Source organism: Sinocyclocheilus anshuiensis, unplaced genomic scaffold, assembly GCF_001515605.1.
Source record: "Sinocyclocheilus anshuiensis isolate Anshui unplaced genomic scaffold, SAMN03320099.WGS_v1.1 scaffold2799, whole genome shotgun sequence".
Taxonomy (NCBI): Eukaryota; Metazoa; Chordata; class Actinopteri; order Cypriniformes; family Cyprinidae; genus Sinocyclocheilus; species Sinocyclocheilus anshuiensis.
Window position 1 is genome coordinate 227,302 of NW_015548372.1, and position 13,688 is coordinate 240,989.

At 37.0% G+C, this 13,688-nt stretch overlaps 1 protein-coding gene and 1 pseudogene across 1 annotated transcript in view; one reads left to right on the forward strand and one right to left on the reverse strand.

The window, feature by feature from the left end:
* Positions 1 to 487: 487 nt before the first annotated feature.
* LOC107656673 (protein AAR2 homolog) lies at positions 488 to 5,306 on the reverse strand (annotated as a pseudogene).
* A 4,080-nt stretch (positions 5,307 to 9,386) lies between these two features.
* Positions 9,387 to 13,688, forward strand: part of LOC107656677 (translocating chain-associated membrane protein 1-like) — a 12,047-nt gene continuing 7,745 nt past the window's right edge. The window contains exons 1-7 of the mRNA XM_016444618.1: positions 9,387 to 9,642; positions 10,489 to 10,555; positions 11,042 to 11,166; positions 12,471 to 12,587; positions 12,656 to 12,714; positions 13,053 to 13,137; positions 13,271 to 13,341. Coding sequence (XP_016300104.1) covers positions 9,523 to 9,642; positions 10,489 to 10,555; positions 11,042 to 11,166; positions 12,471 to 12,587; positions 12,656 to 12,714; positions 13,053 to 13,137; positions 13,271 to 13,341 — 644 coding nt within the window. The 5' untranslated portion in view covers positions 9,387 to 9,522. The remainder of the gene's footprint in view (positions 9,643 to 10,488; positions 10,556 to 11,041; positions 11,167 to 12,470; positions 12,588 to 12,655; positions 12,715 to 13,052; positions 13,138 to 13,270; positions 13,342 to 13,688) is intronic.

A 13,688-nucleotide genomic window follows, 5' to 3' on the forward strand; every position in this document is an offset into this window, starting at 1 on the left:
TCAGCACACGCCTCAATAAACAGGGTGACTTTGAAAGGAGTGGCAGGTTAAACACAGTTTCTTGTGCTGATGATTTTGTAGAGACTGTGTGAAGAAATGCCATGAATGACCACATATGCAGACAAAATATCAGACTGTCCAGGGTCTCAAAGACATAATTTCTTGTGTACTGGCCTGCCCTCTAGTGCTCATACATGATATTCAGGGTCACAAAAACACAAATGAAGCACAGTGAAGTGAAATACTTATCTTTAATAAAACGTAATGGTGATATTACTTTAGGAAGTGACAGGAGGATATCCAGATGCTGCAGTCTGAAAAGACACGATTAGGTGCATGTAAAAACAATATAAAAACTGCTGTTTCAAATGCACTGTATTTCTGAGTGGAAGTGGATGGGCCGTGTGAAGCAGCATCAGTCCAGGGTGACTCCCGCCGGAAGCTCCACCAACACTGGAGCGTATTCATCAAGATCTGCATCAAAGTCTCAGTGAAACCTGTTGGTCAGATGGACTTGAAATTTTTCTGCTCTTTTCCGTAATGTGCTGTCGACTCCGGGACTGCTGGCAAACTGGAAAAGTCCTGGAATGCACCGATAGAAAAAAAAGATATAAAGAGCATCAGTTACACTAAAAACACCTACAATTTGGTAAATGCATAACAATGTACATGCTGGCTGACAAAGACCAATCTTTAATCATGAGAGCAAACATTTTAATCCATTTAATCCAACATTTAATCCAGCTAAACCATTTTGACATATTTATATTTTTATATATGGTATTTAGTATTTCTATCTTTTAAAGGGGTCTAGACAGGAGAAATTGTGCTTAATCCATTAAAACAAGCTTTAAGTTTCATAGCTTAAAACATCCTCTTCCTGACTCATTGTGTCAAAAGTAAATAGATCCCATTATAATCACTGACGCTTTCTACACTGGATACAGTATACAGAAGGACCTGAGTGTCAGGAAGAAGAAACTGATGGTTTTATATGGATAATGTTATTAAAACCCTCAATCACATGCGATGTCAAGGGGGCCCATGCAATGACATTAGCCAAAGATAACAGTGGCGGTTTACTGGCAAGCCTTAAAGGAGCAGCCTCTTTAAAATTTCTTAAATCATAATTAACTAAAAAAATAAAAACTTTATTAAAGCTGCAGTCCTTAACTTTTTTTGGTTAAAAATTATCCAAAATCAATATTTGAGCAAGTACATAACCAGCCAGTGTTCAAAACTATCACCTTACTTTAGCCCGATTCACAACGGTAAGCTTATAATAATGTTTTCTAATTTGAGTGGTACGGGTAGGTTTTTGCGGGAAATTCGAGCATGCACTGCGTCATTACGTCTCGTCTGTAAACATAAAGAAGGAGTCAGAGGGCCGATCGTTTATAGCCTTTTCTCACAGCAGCTGGAATAATTAAATGTATAATTTTGATGGCGGATTGTAATCCAGAAAGGATTATGTGTTTATGAAACACATGTGAATGAAATTAAATTATAGTCCAGTTATAAATGTGCTTCTGATTACAGATAGCCTGGGATTACAGAGACTTGTATTTTAAAGACAACCGGTTCGAAGGGAGCATAGTTTGCTTTTTGGGTTAAAAGAATTTCTTAATATGAAATTCGAAGAGTATGACAATTAGATTAGACTGTGCAGAAATTGAAATCTACACACACACTATACTCATCATGCAATGCTGATGTTGTTAACATTAACAGTTTGAGAATAAAGTCTAACAATAATAATAATTTGCATGGTTTGATGTGATATGAGCTAAGCGATTGTTGTTTAATCACCATTGGTAGCACGATTTATTGTAATGCTTTTTTCCTCAGTTGGTCAGAACAAACGTGGCAGACTTGTTACTTTCTTGTTCAGATGACAATATACGGTGAAAATGCTTTTGGTCATATTCCAAGACATAGGCTAGAATCTGTGATTACTAAGTATAGGATTCACACCGGTGCGGTGACTGACTGCCACACACACTCCTCAGAACATTAGATTCATCCGCACCGGAGCACAACCCACTCAAGGAAGATAATTCAGCGAGTAACTGCAATTCCAGGTTTTCAAACAGAGATGGCGACAAAGAGGCAAAACTTACGGACTGCAGGGACATTATATTTATTATAAGTAAACCTCAAGAAATTAAAAAATAACAATAAAAAATCCATGTCCTGACCACTTTAAAATTTAACAACTAAACATTGAACAATTATAAAAAAAATTAAACATTAACAATTAAACATTTTCGACTTCACAGTTCTCCCATGTCAGTGACTACTACCTATATAAAAATAAAATAAATAAAGTTTCATCTTTTTTTATTTTGATTGTTTTTACTTTAAAGTTATTTATTTCAATTTTACATTTATGTTTATAATTTCATTCATTTAGCTTTTAATCAACTCAAGACGCTCCTGCAGGTCCCTGATGAACCCCTGGGAAACCTTAGGAAACAGTTATGAAACATTATATGAATAAACATTATATGTGACCCTTTATATGTGATAAATTGAGATTTATACATCACCTTGTTAGGATAGGACAATATTTGGCCGGGATACAACTATTTGAAAATCTGGAATCTGAGGGTGCAAAAAAATCTAAATATTGAGAAAATCATCTATAAAGTTGTTCAAATTAAGTTCTTAGCAATGCATATTACTAATCAAAAATTAAGTTTTAATATATTTACAGTAGGAAATTTACAAAATATCTTCATGGAACATGATCTTTACTTAATATCCTAATGATTTTTGGCATAAAAGAAAAATGTATCATTTTGACCCATACAATGTATTGTTAGCTATTGCTACAAATATACCCCAGCGACTTAAGACTGCTTTTGTGCTCCAGGGTCACGTATGAAACCCATAGAAAACAGAACATTTTAGAATATCTAAAACAGATTTATATTAAAATCAACATGAAATGCCTATTTCAACCCCTTTTTAATTCCATAACGTCATGTATTTCCACATGAAACAATAAGCACTGAGGGGAAAAGGCTAGGATGGGAATTGATTAGATTCAGATTAAAGCCAAACCTGAAGATGAGCTTACAATGGATCATAGAGGACTCCAGCGTCAGAAACACCTCCGTTTGAGGAGGTCTACTTGACCGGGACATGAAGGCTAAAGAAGGCTGGATATCACTGTATCCCAGGGATACAGCATCTTTTTCTAATCTATCATTATTCACTATTATTGCTGTAACCTTCATTATATTACTGTTTATGCGTAAACAGCTATTTGACTATTAATAATAACCAATAGCTTGTGTGTCTTTGACATCAGCCATACAGAAAAAAGCTTCAGGGATGGAACAAACGATTATATTTTGATGAAAGATACAATTTGAAAAATAAATTCTGTTTACGCTTTGAAATATTGCCGCCTGATGAATTATGCTCATTAAAAATATGCATTACTAAAGTAAAAAGGGTCTCTTTTTTGTTTTGATGTTGACTGTAAGATGACTTGAATAGCTCATCAGTCCACTTCTGTTTGAGCTGAATTTGAGAGGGGAATTGTGAGGGGAAGCGCACCTGAAGTGTGGAGGTGAGGAAGTCGTTCTGCGACACGATGTCCACAAAGAAGTGCGGAGGGATTTCTCCCAGCTGATGGCAGAGGACAGCGATGAGGCCCGGATACAGCTCCTTCCTCTCCTTCATGGCCTCCTCGGAGCGGCACAGCAGAGCCTGCAGGCTTTTCCAGTGCTCGAAGGCCTCGTACACATTCCCCATGAGGAAACAAACCAAGGCAAACTGCAGCTCTCCTGCAAACAGTGACATTCTATAACTCAGGATTTCAGTGCACAAATTATAGTAACTAGATTTATACATTCCCTGAAGAAAATTTCAGTGGTGCTTATCAATAACAACAGTATTACTTTAATAAAAGTGATGCTTGTCTCAATAAAAACCAATGAGCAGTGTTGGGAAGGTTGCTTTGGAAATGTAATAGGTTACAGATTACAAGTTACCCTGTTTGCAATGTATTAAGTGGTGTAACTATTTCAATTACTTTATCAAAGTAATGTAACTGATTACATTTGATTACTTTTCTTCATTTAAATTTCTATTTTCTTTTCCTACATTTTTATAAACTGTTAATCATTTTGAAACATTTAAAGCAGGCAGGGTTAATCTTACAGCAGTACTCAACACTGATAACTGTCAGATTTTCCAAATCCATCATCACTTGAATTAAGATCATAAAACATTTCATTTTAAAGCACAGCCACCACAAAATCAGACTTTAGCACCTCTTTTTGCTTTGAGATCATTCTGAGATTAAATACAGATTTAAAATCATAACAAGATCTAGTATAGCTGATACTGTTTTTGAAATCAAATCTTTGCATAGCTATGACAAGAAACACTGGCATCTAACAATGCTTTGGAAAAACAGTTAATTTAAACAGAAAGCACATACACAAATCCAAATAGGAAATAAAAGAGTTATCTAATAAGCATGTGTCCTATTCTGTCTCCTAAACTCCCGAAACATTGGTGTCTCATATTTGAAAGCAATTTGGGAAAGAAATCAAATCATATCTGTATGTGTGTAAAAAAAAATCAGATGTAACCCCCTTTGGAATCATTAACATTTTCATAAGTAACTGTAATTTAATTACATATATTTTCTCATTAACTATAACAGATTACAGTTACATTTATTTTGTAATTAAGTTACGTAATTCCGTTACATGTAACTAGTAACTCCCCAACCACAAGCTACCTAAACTAAACAGAGTTACATTTTATTGCCTTTTTATAACAAAATGACCATCCTTTCAGATTTAACATGATGTTCAGTTAGTAAACTGAACAGCAACCGATGCTCACCTAGCACACCGAGCGGCTGCTCTTTATAATGCCTCTCAAGCACAGAGTTGAGAGCGTAACTCCGATCCATGTTACACTGTGTGATCTGAGCAGGCGTCCAGTTCTCTGAGGTTGGCCCGTATGCGCTCGGCCTCCTCTGGGTCCCGTGTGAACTCCAAATCATCTTCTCTCTGGTTCCAGTGGGCTACAAGCACCTCCCAGGGTTTCAGAGACAGAAACAGGTCCGTTTTGGGGCCAATGTCACCACATGCTTCATTAGAGTTGAGGAAGTGAAGCCCTGGAGGAATCATCTTCACCCCACGGAACCAAGGGCCCAGGGTCCAGGTTTTGTAGTCAAGTCCCAACACTGATCCCTGAGGAACACCAAGTAAAACAAGCGTGGCTCCTTCTTCAAATAAGCCCCGAGCCACCTCGGGGTCCATATCTGTGCCTGCCATATCTGTTTAAAATAGGTATCACAAACACATCATATTACTATAGTAAATGTGACTGGAATCTCATTACAATGAATGGAAATAACAATTAAGGATTTTATCATTTGTCTGTGTCATATCATTTTGTCAGCTTTAGAAAGTTGTGGGTTTGAAAATAATAAATTAATTAAATATAATGTTAAAGACTTGCGGTATATTAATGAAATATTAAAGTAAGGCACTGAATGAGTAAGCTAGAAAATGTGTTTCAAGAGAATAATATAAATAAACAACCAGCAAAACGGGTGTAAAAAAAAATTATATTTCATAAAAAAAAAAGGTGCAAAACTGTAAACTGATCATACCTAAACAACTGCGCTCAATCACAAATCCAAATTTTTACGTAAAGGCCATGTGTGAATCAAGAAAGAAACTTCAGCTTAAGTCGAAGCTAAAGTCAAAATAATAGCCCTACTTTACAGCTCAACGCCACATACATCAGGGGCACATTCAAGCTCAAACCGGTGTGCAACGTTTTGCTACGGTTTCCGGGTTGAACGACACATTTCCTGGAAACGGTGTGCAACGGTGTTTGAGATACGTTTTCTCTTGTTTGGTGGGTGTGTCAAAAATGTCAGCCAATCAGCAGCAACATGTATATAAACCATGCGGTATTAAAGAGACAGTTTGCACAATGTAATTAACACCAAAATAACTTCACAAGAGCAAGTATATTGTTTGCACGTGATGGCAAAATAACTGAAATAATAACAGCACAAGTATAGATCTCAAACTTCTTTACTCGAGCCCAAATTTCTTTAATGTCTTCTGGTACATATCCTTTCCTTAGGAAGGTGTGCTAGACACTGATTATAGTAACATAAAAATACTATACATATTTATATATTTTGCTATTGTACTGTGGAGTGACACTTTCATAAACTTTTCTATAGGCCTACTCCTCTGATTATATAATGGTAAATATTACAATAACATAGCACAACAACAGTGATCAGCAATAATGATAAGCCTAATACTCACAATAAAAATAATAAGGTCATATAGATCATAACACAGTCTCGGAGCTAAGAAGTGGATTATCCAGTGGTGTAGTCTAGTTTTTTGTCGTGGGTATTGTGACGAGCGCCCCGAAGCTTCATCAGCGTCGCCCTGGAAACAAGCGAGGAGCACCTTCACCGTCCCACAGCAACACCCCATAAGCACCACCACATTCACTACTTCATACAATATGCATCTATGTAACTGAGAGCATTCTGAAAGACTGCTTATGTGATATCAACATGTCAATTTATTATAAGCAACAGAAGACTTTAACAGCTAATGGCATTTACAGCTGGGGAGACAGGACTGATTTCTTACTGTTTAGTGTTAATCATTTAACTCAGCCAGTTACATTTATCTTAATAATATGGTCCCTGGAGAATAGGTTTTATCAGCTGGCAATTTCAATGCACATTTAAGAGAGCCTGTTTTTAAATTCCCTAGCCTGACTTTCAGTCCACAAGGTTCGTCAGGAGTTCTCATCTCTCTCATCATCTGAAACAAGGAGATATAAACATTGTATTGGGTTTAACTGCTGTAGACACATACACAGTATGCATGTTATCTCTCCACTTCTCTCGCGCACTGATCCACCACACTAACGTTACTTAAGTTATTAGCTAGTTATGTTGGCTTGAGAAAGCCAACATAGTGTTAAACTATTTAAACTTATTATTATTCTACTGAGACCAATACTTTTCAACTGTACTGTATATCCTCCCAGGGCTTTAATGCTACAGGCACCAAACTCGTCAGAGACATTGGACCTGATCTGTAGTTTGTTTCTATATCTTTTCTAACTGATGAGACTTAAAGTTTTCTATAACTAATTATCAAAAATCAAAGATTTCCAATTAGACTTGCATTGGTTGAGCAAAAATGCCCTCTCTAGAGGACAACTGCAGAGGGTGCCACAGGATAAGAATTATTTCAACTCCCCTCAATTACTTTCGTTTTCAGACAGTTAAATTTACAAATAATTGCATCCTTTTTCTTTATGCCGCCAAGCAAAGCTAACATATTTGATCATGACCAGGTCAGGTAGTGACTATCTGATGTCCAGAGGCCAGTGTGAAAGACGTTCGGGACAGTTGACTGATCATGCACTGCTCCGATGGGGCCACTGGTGCGTCCTCATGAAACGTAATCATTTGCACATTTTTTAAGCCTTGCCAATGAAAACATTCAAGCAATTCGTGTCATCTGCTGCAGCCGAAGCAGCAGCAGCTTCAGGGACAGGCTTACGAAAACACCGAAAGAGTGTAGTTTGAGTTTGCTTTCGACGTTTGAAAGTTCTGTTACAAAACTATGTTGTTACGTATCCTCGCGCTTTTTTAAGTGGGTATACGGAAATCCTTCACCTTTCCTAGTGGGTATACAGCGTATACCTGCGTATCACCACTGCCTTCACCTGAAATGTTTGTCTTTTCATCCTGAAATGTGAGGCAAATGTTGGATCACAATAATTAGGAACCACAGTTTCCACAAATCCCTTCACTCGACTGGGATGTTCTCTTTTATTCTGGACGACAAGGGCAGTGACTGTAACATCGAGCGTATTTTGCAGTATTAAACATGTATTTGTACCGATTTCATCAGGCTCCGAAAATTCGTCAAAAAGAACACAAAGAATGGCCTTCTCAGCTGCAATAGCTGCAACTCTTGTGTCATCAGAACAGTGTTCAACGCACCATCGTTTCAGTTTAAAACACGTTTTGCACAACGCAGCCCAGCTGTTGTTGATCATTACAAAATGTGTTCCCCTACACTCATAACGTTTTAAATTTAGATATTTATAGATACTTTACTGATGTCATACATTTTTAATAACTCTGTGATGTGGGGAGCCCAGTAATCGCGTTTTATTTATGTGTTTATTTATTTTTTCCGAAGTGTCGTTTAACAAAATCCTACAGAACAATTCATTTTTCCGAAATAAAATAAAAACGTATTAGAATTGTATTCAGCTGCTATTTTGTTTTATCAAGATATCTTCTTTTTTAACGTGTGATTTAAATTCTCTCTCTCTTTTTTTTGGATGTTGTGAACTTTGTTTTATTGTTAAATATCATATTCATACAAGCAAACTGAAAACAATGTAAGCCCTCCTTTAATACATTTCTTTGTGAGTTTGTGAAAATGTTTCAGAGCTTTAAGTACTTTAAAAAAAACTAAATAGAAAGTCTGAAACTCTTTGCCTTTCTATCTCAAAATATGTATTATTTTAGTGCATTTTTATTTGATGTGTTTTCGCACTTCTATTGATTCGTGCTCCTTGTTGTTGTTTTTTCTCTTCCCTCATTGTTGCTATTTTTGTTGTGAGTATAATCATTATTATTTATATGTTGATTATTTGTATTATTTATGGTGAATGTGCCTTATGTTGTTGGACGTTCGCTGTCTTGTTATGTACCATTTGCAATAAATGAAAATAAGATTTGTTGTGTGCTGCCTTCAGAATTCGATCAGAAGAAGGTACCTCCAGAGACAGGAAGCAAAGCAGAATTTGGATTCGGACGTGCCTTGATGCCTTCCTGCCTTGTATGGGCTTACATTTCTGCCACAATTCTGCCACAATTCAGATCTGAGTTTGTGGAGAAAATGATCGTTTCGCAAAGAAAAAAGTCTTTCGAGCGCACGGAAATCAATTTTGCATTTAAAATACGTTTTTGGATGTGTGCAGACCTTCTCTTTTGCGCGTGCAACGTTTCACTAGCTTGCTCACCTGATGCCCCCCTCAGTGCTCGCTAAATGCCAACAGCTGGCGTGCTCAACACAACCCAGCGTTACATTGTGCCATAATTCCAGCCAATCAGAGACCGAGGCTGCTAAATTCTGATTGGCTGCCTTGACAACCAATCACAACATTTCTTGCATTACCTCGACAGCAAAAGAGGAAAAATACAGTGCATGCATAATTATTATGCAAGTTGATATTCTGATCATATTTTTTTCCAAGCACATGTTACCTCTTTCGCGCGCAGAATTGTGGCAGAAATGTAAGCCCATAGCCTCGGACATGTTTCCTGCAGCGCCTGCGCTCTTCGTAGCGCGCTTCACGGCTTCCGGCACGCGTCGCACGCGTCGTACGCGTCTGTGAGTGTAGCTGGGCTTCGATCTGCTTCACCTGCGCGTCTCTGCCCGATCAGGAGCCTCTGTCCCCCGCGAGAGGAGAGCGATGGGCTTCCGAAAGAAGAGCAAGAGTCCGCCCGTGCTGAGCCACGAGTTTGTGATCCAGAATCACGCGGATGTGGTGTCCTGTGTGGCCATGATCGTCCTGCTGGGGCTCATGTTTGAGGTGATCATTTCCTATCATGAGCATCACGCTGTATTATTAGTATTAAATCTATAACATAGAACATTGCCACCATGTTTGAGGGTTTCGATGTTAAACTCGTATGATGACATGCTGTTGTTATTGAGTATAGATTAATGTTTACTATTAAAATCAACCAGGTTATTACGTTTGAGTTCAGAATTATTTATTATTAAATGATCATATCACATGATCATGTGTGATGTTATTGAAAATTATACTCGTATAGTAATATGTGCATCACATTTTAGGTCATTTATTACTTTTATACTGAAATAACAACATGATTGGCACATTTTAGGTTATTTTTTACTCTTACACGCATATAATAACATGATCATCACATAATGCATCAGTGCAGTCTGTTGTATTATGCTACATAGACACCCACTTCTGTCCTAAAACCATGGTGTCCATGTAGTGCAATACAACATAGTTATTACAGTAATTCCCATCTTAGTATACTCTTGATACAATCCCTTGATTTAAGTGTTCTTTTAGTATTTTAGTTAAACAGCAGCACTAAACGTGCTGAATGAAATAATGAAAGCATAAAGCTGCTTGATCACATGCTGTGACTTTGCTTCCTCATTGCATTACTATGACCTGCTAAACTACCTCTCCATTTAAACTGGCTTGGAGCTTCATTATAACAGCTAAAGTCAGTTTGATGAGTTTTATCATTCTTCCTAATATTGCTGTTAGTATCAGTAATGGCAGGAACTATTTGATGCGCGGCTGTTAAACTTGTGGTTTGTGCATCTCGTTTGCAATATGTTTGTGTGTACTTGTATGTATTAATATGATTTTTTTTTTTTTTTTTTGCAGGTGACAGCAAAATTTGCAATTATGTTCATCACAGTCCAGTATAATGTCACACAAAGCCTGGATACGGGTACGATCTAGATCTTTCAATCACGCTTGTACTAAAATATAACCGCAAGGTGCAGTCATCATCAGATTTGGTTTATTGACTAATATAAATTTGCATGTTATTGTATATACTTCATCTGTAACTTAGTAGGTCACAGCACTCCATAGAGCCAGAATTGAACTAAATCTGAATACCAATTTTCTTTCGGAGTGTTTCAGAAGATATATTTCAGGCAACTTGGCTTACAACTGATAATTGAAGAATATAATGATTTTTGTCTTATTGTAGTCAAGTGAACGTATTTTTCTGTCGCTGGTGGCATTTCTCTGCTCACCCAGGTGGCTTCATCAGTTGTGGAAATGTCACTGTGTGTGATCAGATGAAATTCTCCAGTTGAGACAATTAGCGGAAAGCGTCTCTAAACGAGCCGCTCTGCTCGGACCCCTAATGAGTGCGTAATGAGTTTAAATGAGCAGGCTTTCATTTTGGCTGCTTGGTTTTGTTCAGATGCAGAGGACAAGCCTGAGTCTGTCAACTACTACAAGTACGGTCCCAAGGACATGGCCACTGTCTTCTTTTACCTGCTCATTGCCGTAATCCTTCATGCCCTGATTCAAGAGTACATACTCGATGTAAGTCATGTGTTCTCTGCTGTTATAGCTTATCTGAGTATTTAAGATTGTGCACCTTTTCTTGAGCACTAATCAGATGAGCATTGAAGTCCTTCTGTTGAAGCTCAAAATGCTCTTTGGGACGTTCTCAAATCTCACGGCTCCTCAGGTCCAACCCAGCTCGAGTCCATGCTGGCATTAAGAGAAGGGGACACATATCTCCTTTAGCTGTACTAGACTGCTTTCACTCAAATTGTTAGACTGAATGCATAATTTGTAATTAAAAACATGTATACGAGGTCGGTAAGGTTTTTTTAATGTATATCAATGCTCACCAACGCTGCATTTATTGAACCAAAAATATAGTTAAAAACACTGTTGTTGTAAAATATTATCACAGTTTAAAAGAGCTCATTCAAAGATTCAGATTTGTCGCTCAAGAAACAGTTCTAGTTATTATTAGAGTTGAAAACAGCTGATTTTTGTCATTAATAGAAAGTTCGAAATTACTTTAGTATGACAGAATCTTTTGTAACATTTTAAACTGTCACTTTTAAACTATTTAATGCATGCTTGCTGAATAAAAGTAGTAATTTCTTATAAAAAAAATAAATAATAATGATAAATATTTTACTGACACCAAACTTTTGAACGGTAGTTTAGATATGTGACCCTGGACCACAAAACCAGTCATAAGGGCCAATTTGTGAAATTAAGATTTATACATCATCAGAAAGCTGAATAAATAAGCTTTCCATTGATGTAATCATCTTTTTAGGTTTGTTAGGATAGGACAATATTTGGCCGAGATACAACTAAAATCTGGAATCTGAGGGTGCAACAAAATCTAAATAGTGAGAAAATTGCCTTTAAAGTTGTCCAAATTAAGTTCTTAGCAATGCATATTACTAATCAAAAATTACGTTTTAATATATTTATGGAAGGAAATTTACAAAATATCTTCATGGAACATGATCTTTACTTAATATCCTAATGATTTTTGGCATAAAAGAATAATGGATAATTTTGACCCATACAATGTATTGTTGGCTATTGCTACAAATATACCCCAGCGACTTAAGACTGCTTTTGTGCTCCAGGGTCACATATGAATGCATGCAAAAGAATGTTGTACATGCACATACATTTATATATTTTGTGCTAAAATATTGTGATTTCTTTTGGTCATTTGTTACGTGTCAGATCAGGACTTGCTACTAAAGCCTGTGTCAGACAGTTTTATCAGTCAACATGAAACTAATTTGAACGGTTTCTTCAAATTGCTCTTCATCTCTCAAGGCAGTGACCTGATTGTGTTTCCACAGAAAATCAACCGTCGGCTGCACTTGTCCAAAACAAAGCACAGCAAGTTCAATGAGTCGGGCCAGCTGGCCACCTTCTACTCGCTCTCCTTCGTCTGGGGCTGCAGCATCCTCACCAGTGTAAGAGATCTGATGCTACCCTGCTCTCATCTGCACACAGACTAACTGACCGTTTCTCTAATCAACAGGAGGAGTTTGTGACAAATCCGACTTTTCTTTGGGAAGGTTATCCTCATATCAACATGGCGTGAGTGTGAAGTCATGTGACGCATTCATTCTAACAACCTTTTTTTTTTTTTCTTATGTCCAATCCCTAAGAAAAGTAGCACATCTCACTTTGATAAAGCACTTTTGAGGGTCTCTAGTGCTTTTGTAATTAAGTAAACATTTAATATATTGAACACATCATTGTCCATTTTTGATTATTGCAGGATGTAATTAAACTACTCCAACAACACTGAAAACTCCCAGCTCAGATTACTCAAACTGTAACCTGTTTGTGTTAGTATTTGTGAGTATCTAACACATTATGTGCACCGTTGCGTTGACCACAAGCTCATCTCCAACCCTCTTTCTGTCTTGTAGTTTCCAAGTGAAGTTTTTCTATATCTGTCAGATTGCCTACTGGTTCCATGCTCTTCCGGAGCTGTATTTTCAGAAAGTACGAAAGGTAAGGCTTAGTTTTTTGCCATATATATCTGAAGCTGACAGAAATGGTTTCTAATAATGTATAGTTATAGTATAATAGTATACAATATGGTCGTTGTTATACATTATTAAATTGAAATTGTGTTTATTTTTAGGAGGACATTCCACGTCAGCTGTACTACATTTGCCTTTATATATTTCACATCGCTGGTGCCTACGTCCTTAAGTGAGTGTTTTTTCTTATTTTAGGGTGAATTTGGTTTTACAGTGCGGGTAGTGATGGACCTCAAGACCCAAACCTGTTAGTTCAAGAGCTCGGCTGTCCCTTTTAAAAAGAAAATAGTGAAAATTAATGTTTATTCAGCGTTTATTACAGCAGCAGTGTAGCCATTTAGTCTAAATAGCTGTGCGATTCTCATACATTTTCAGAAATGAGATTGATCACGTTTCGAATGTTGGTAAAAATGTTTTTGTTTATTTAGACGTCCCCGAGATCAAGACTCCAGCTTAGGGGTGTGCGATATGTATCATCTACAATAATATCATAATTGTTGTTTAAACGACATGCAACCC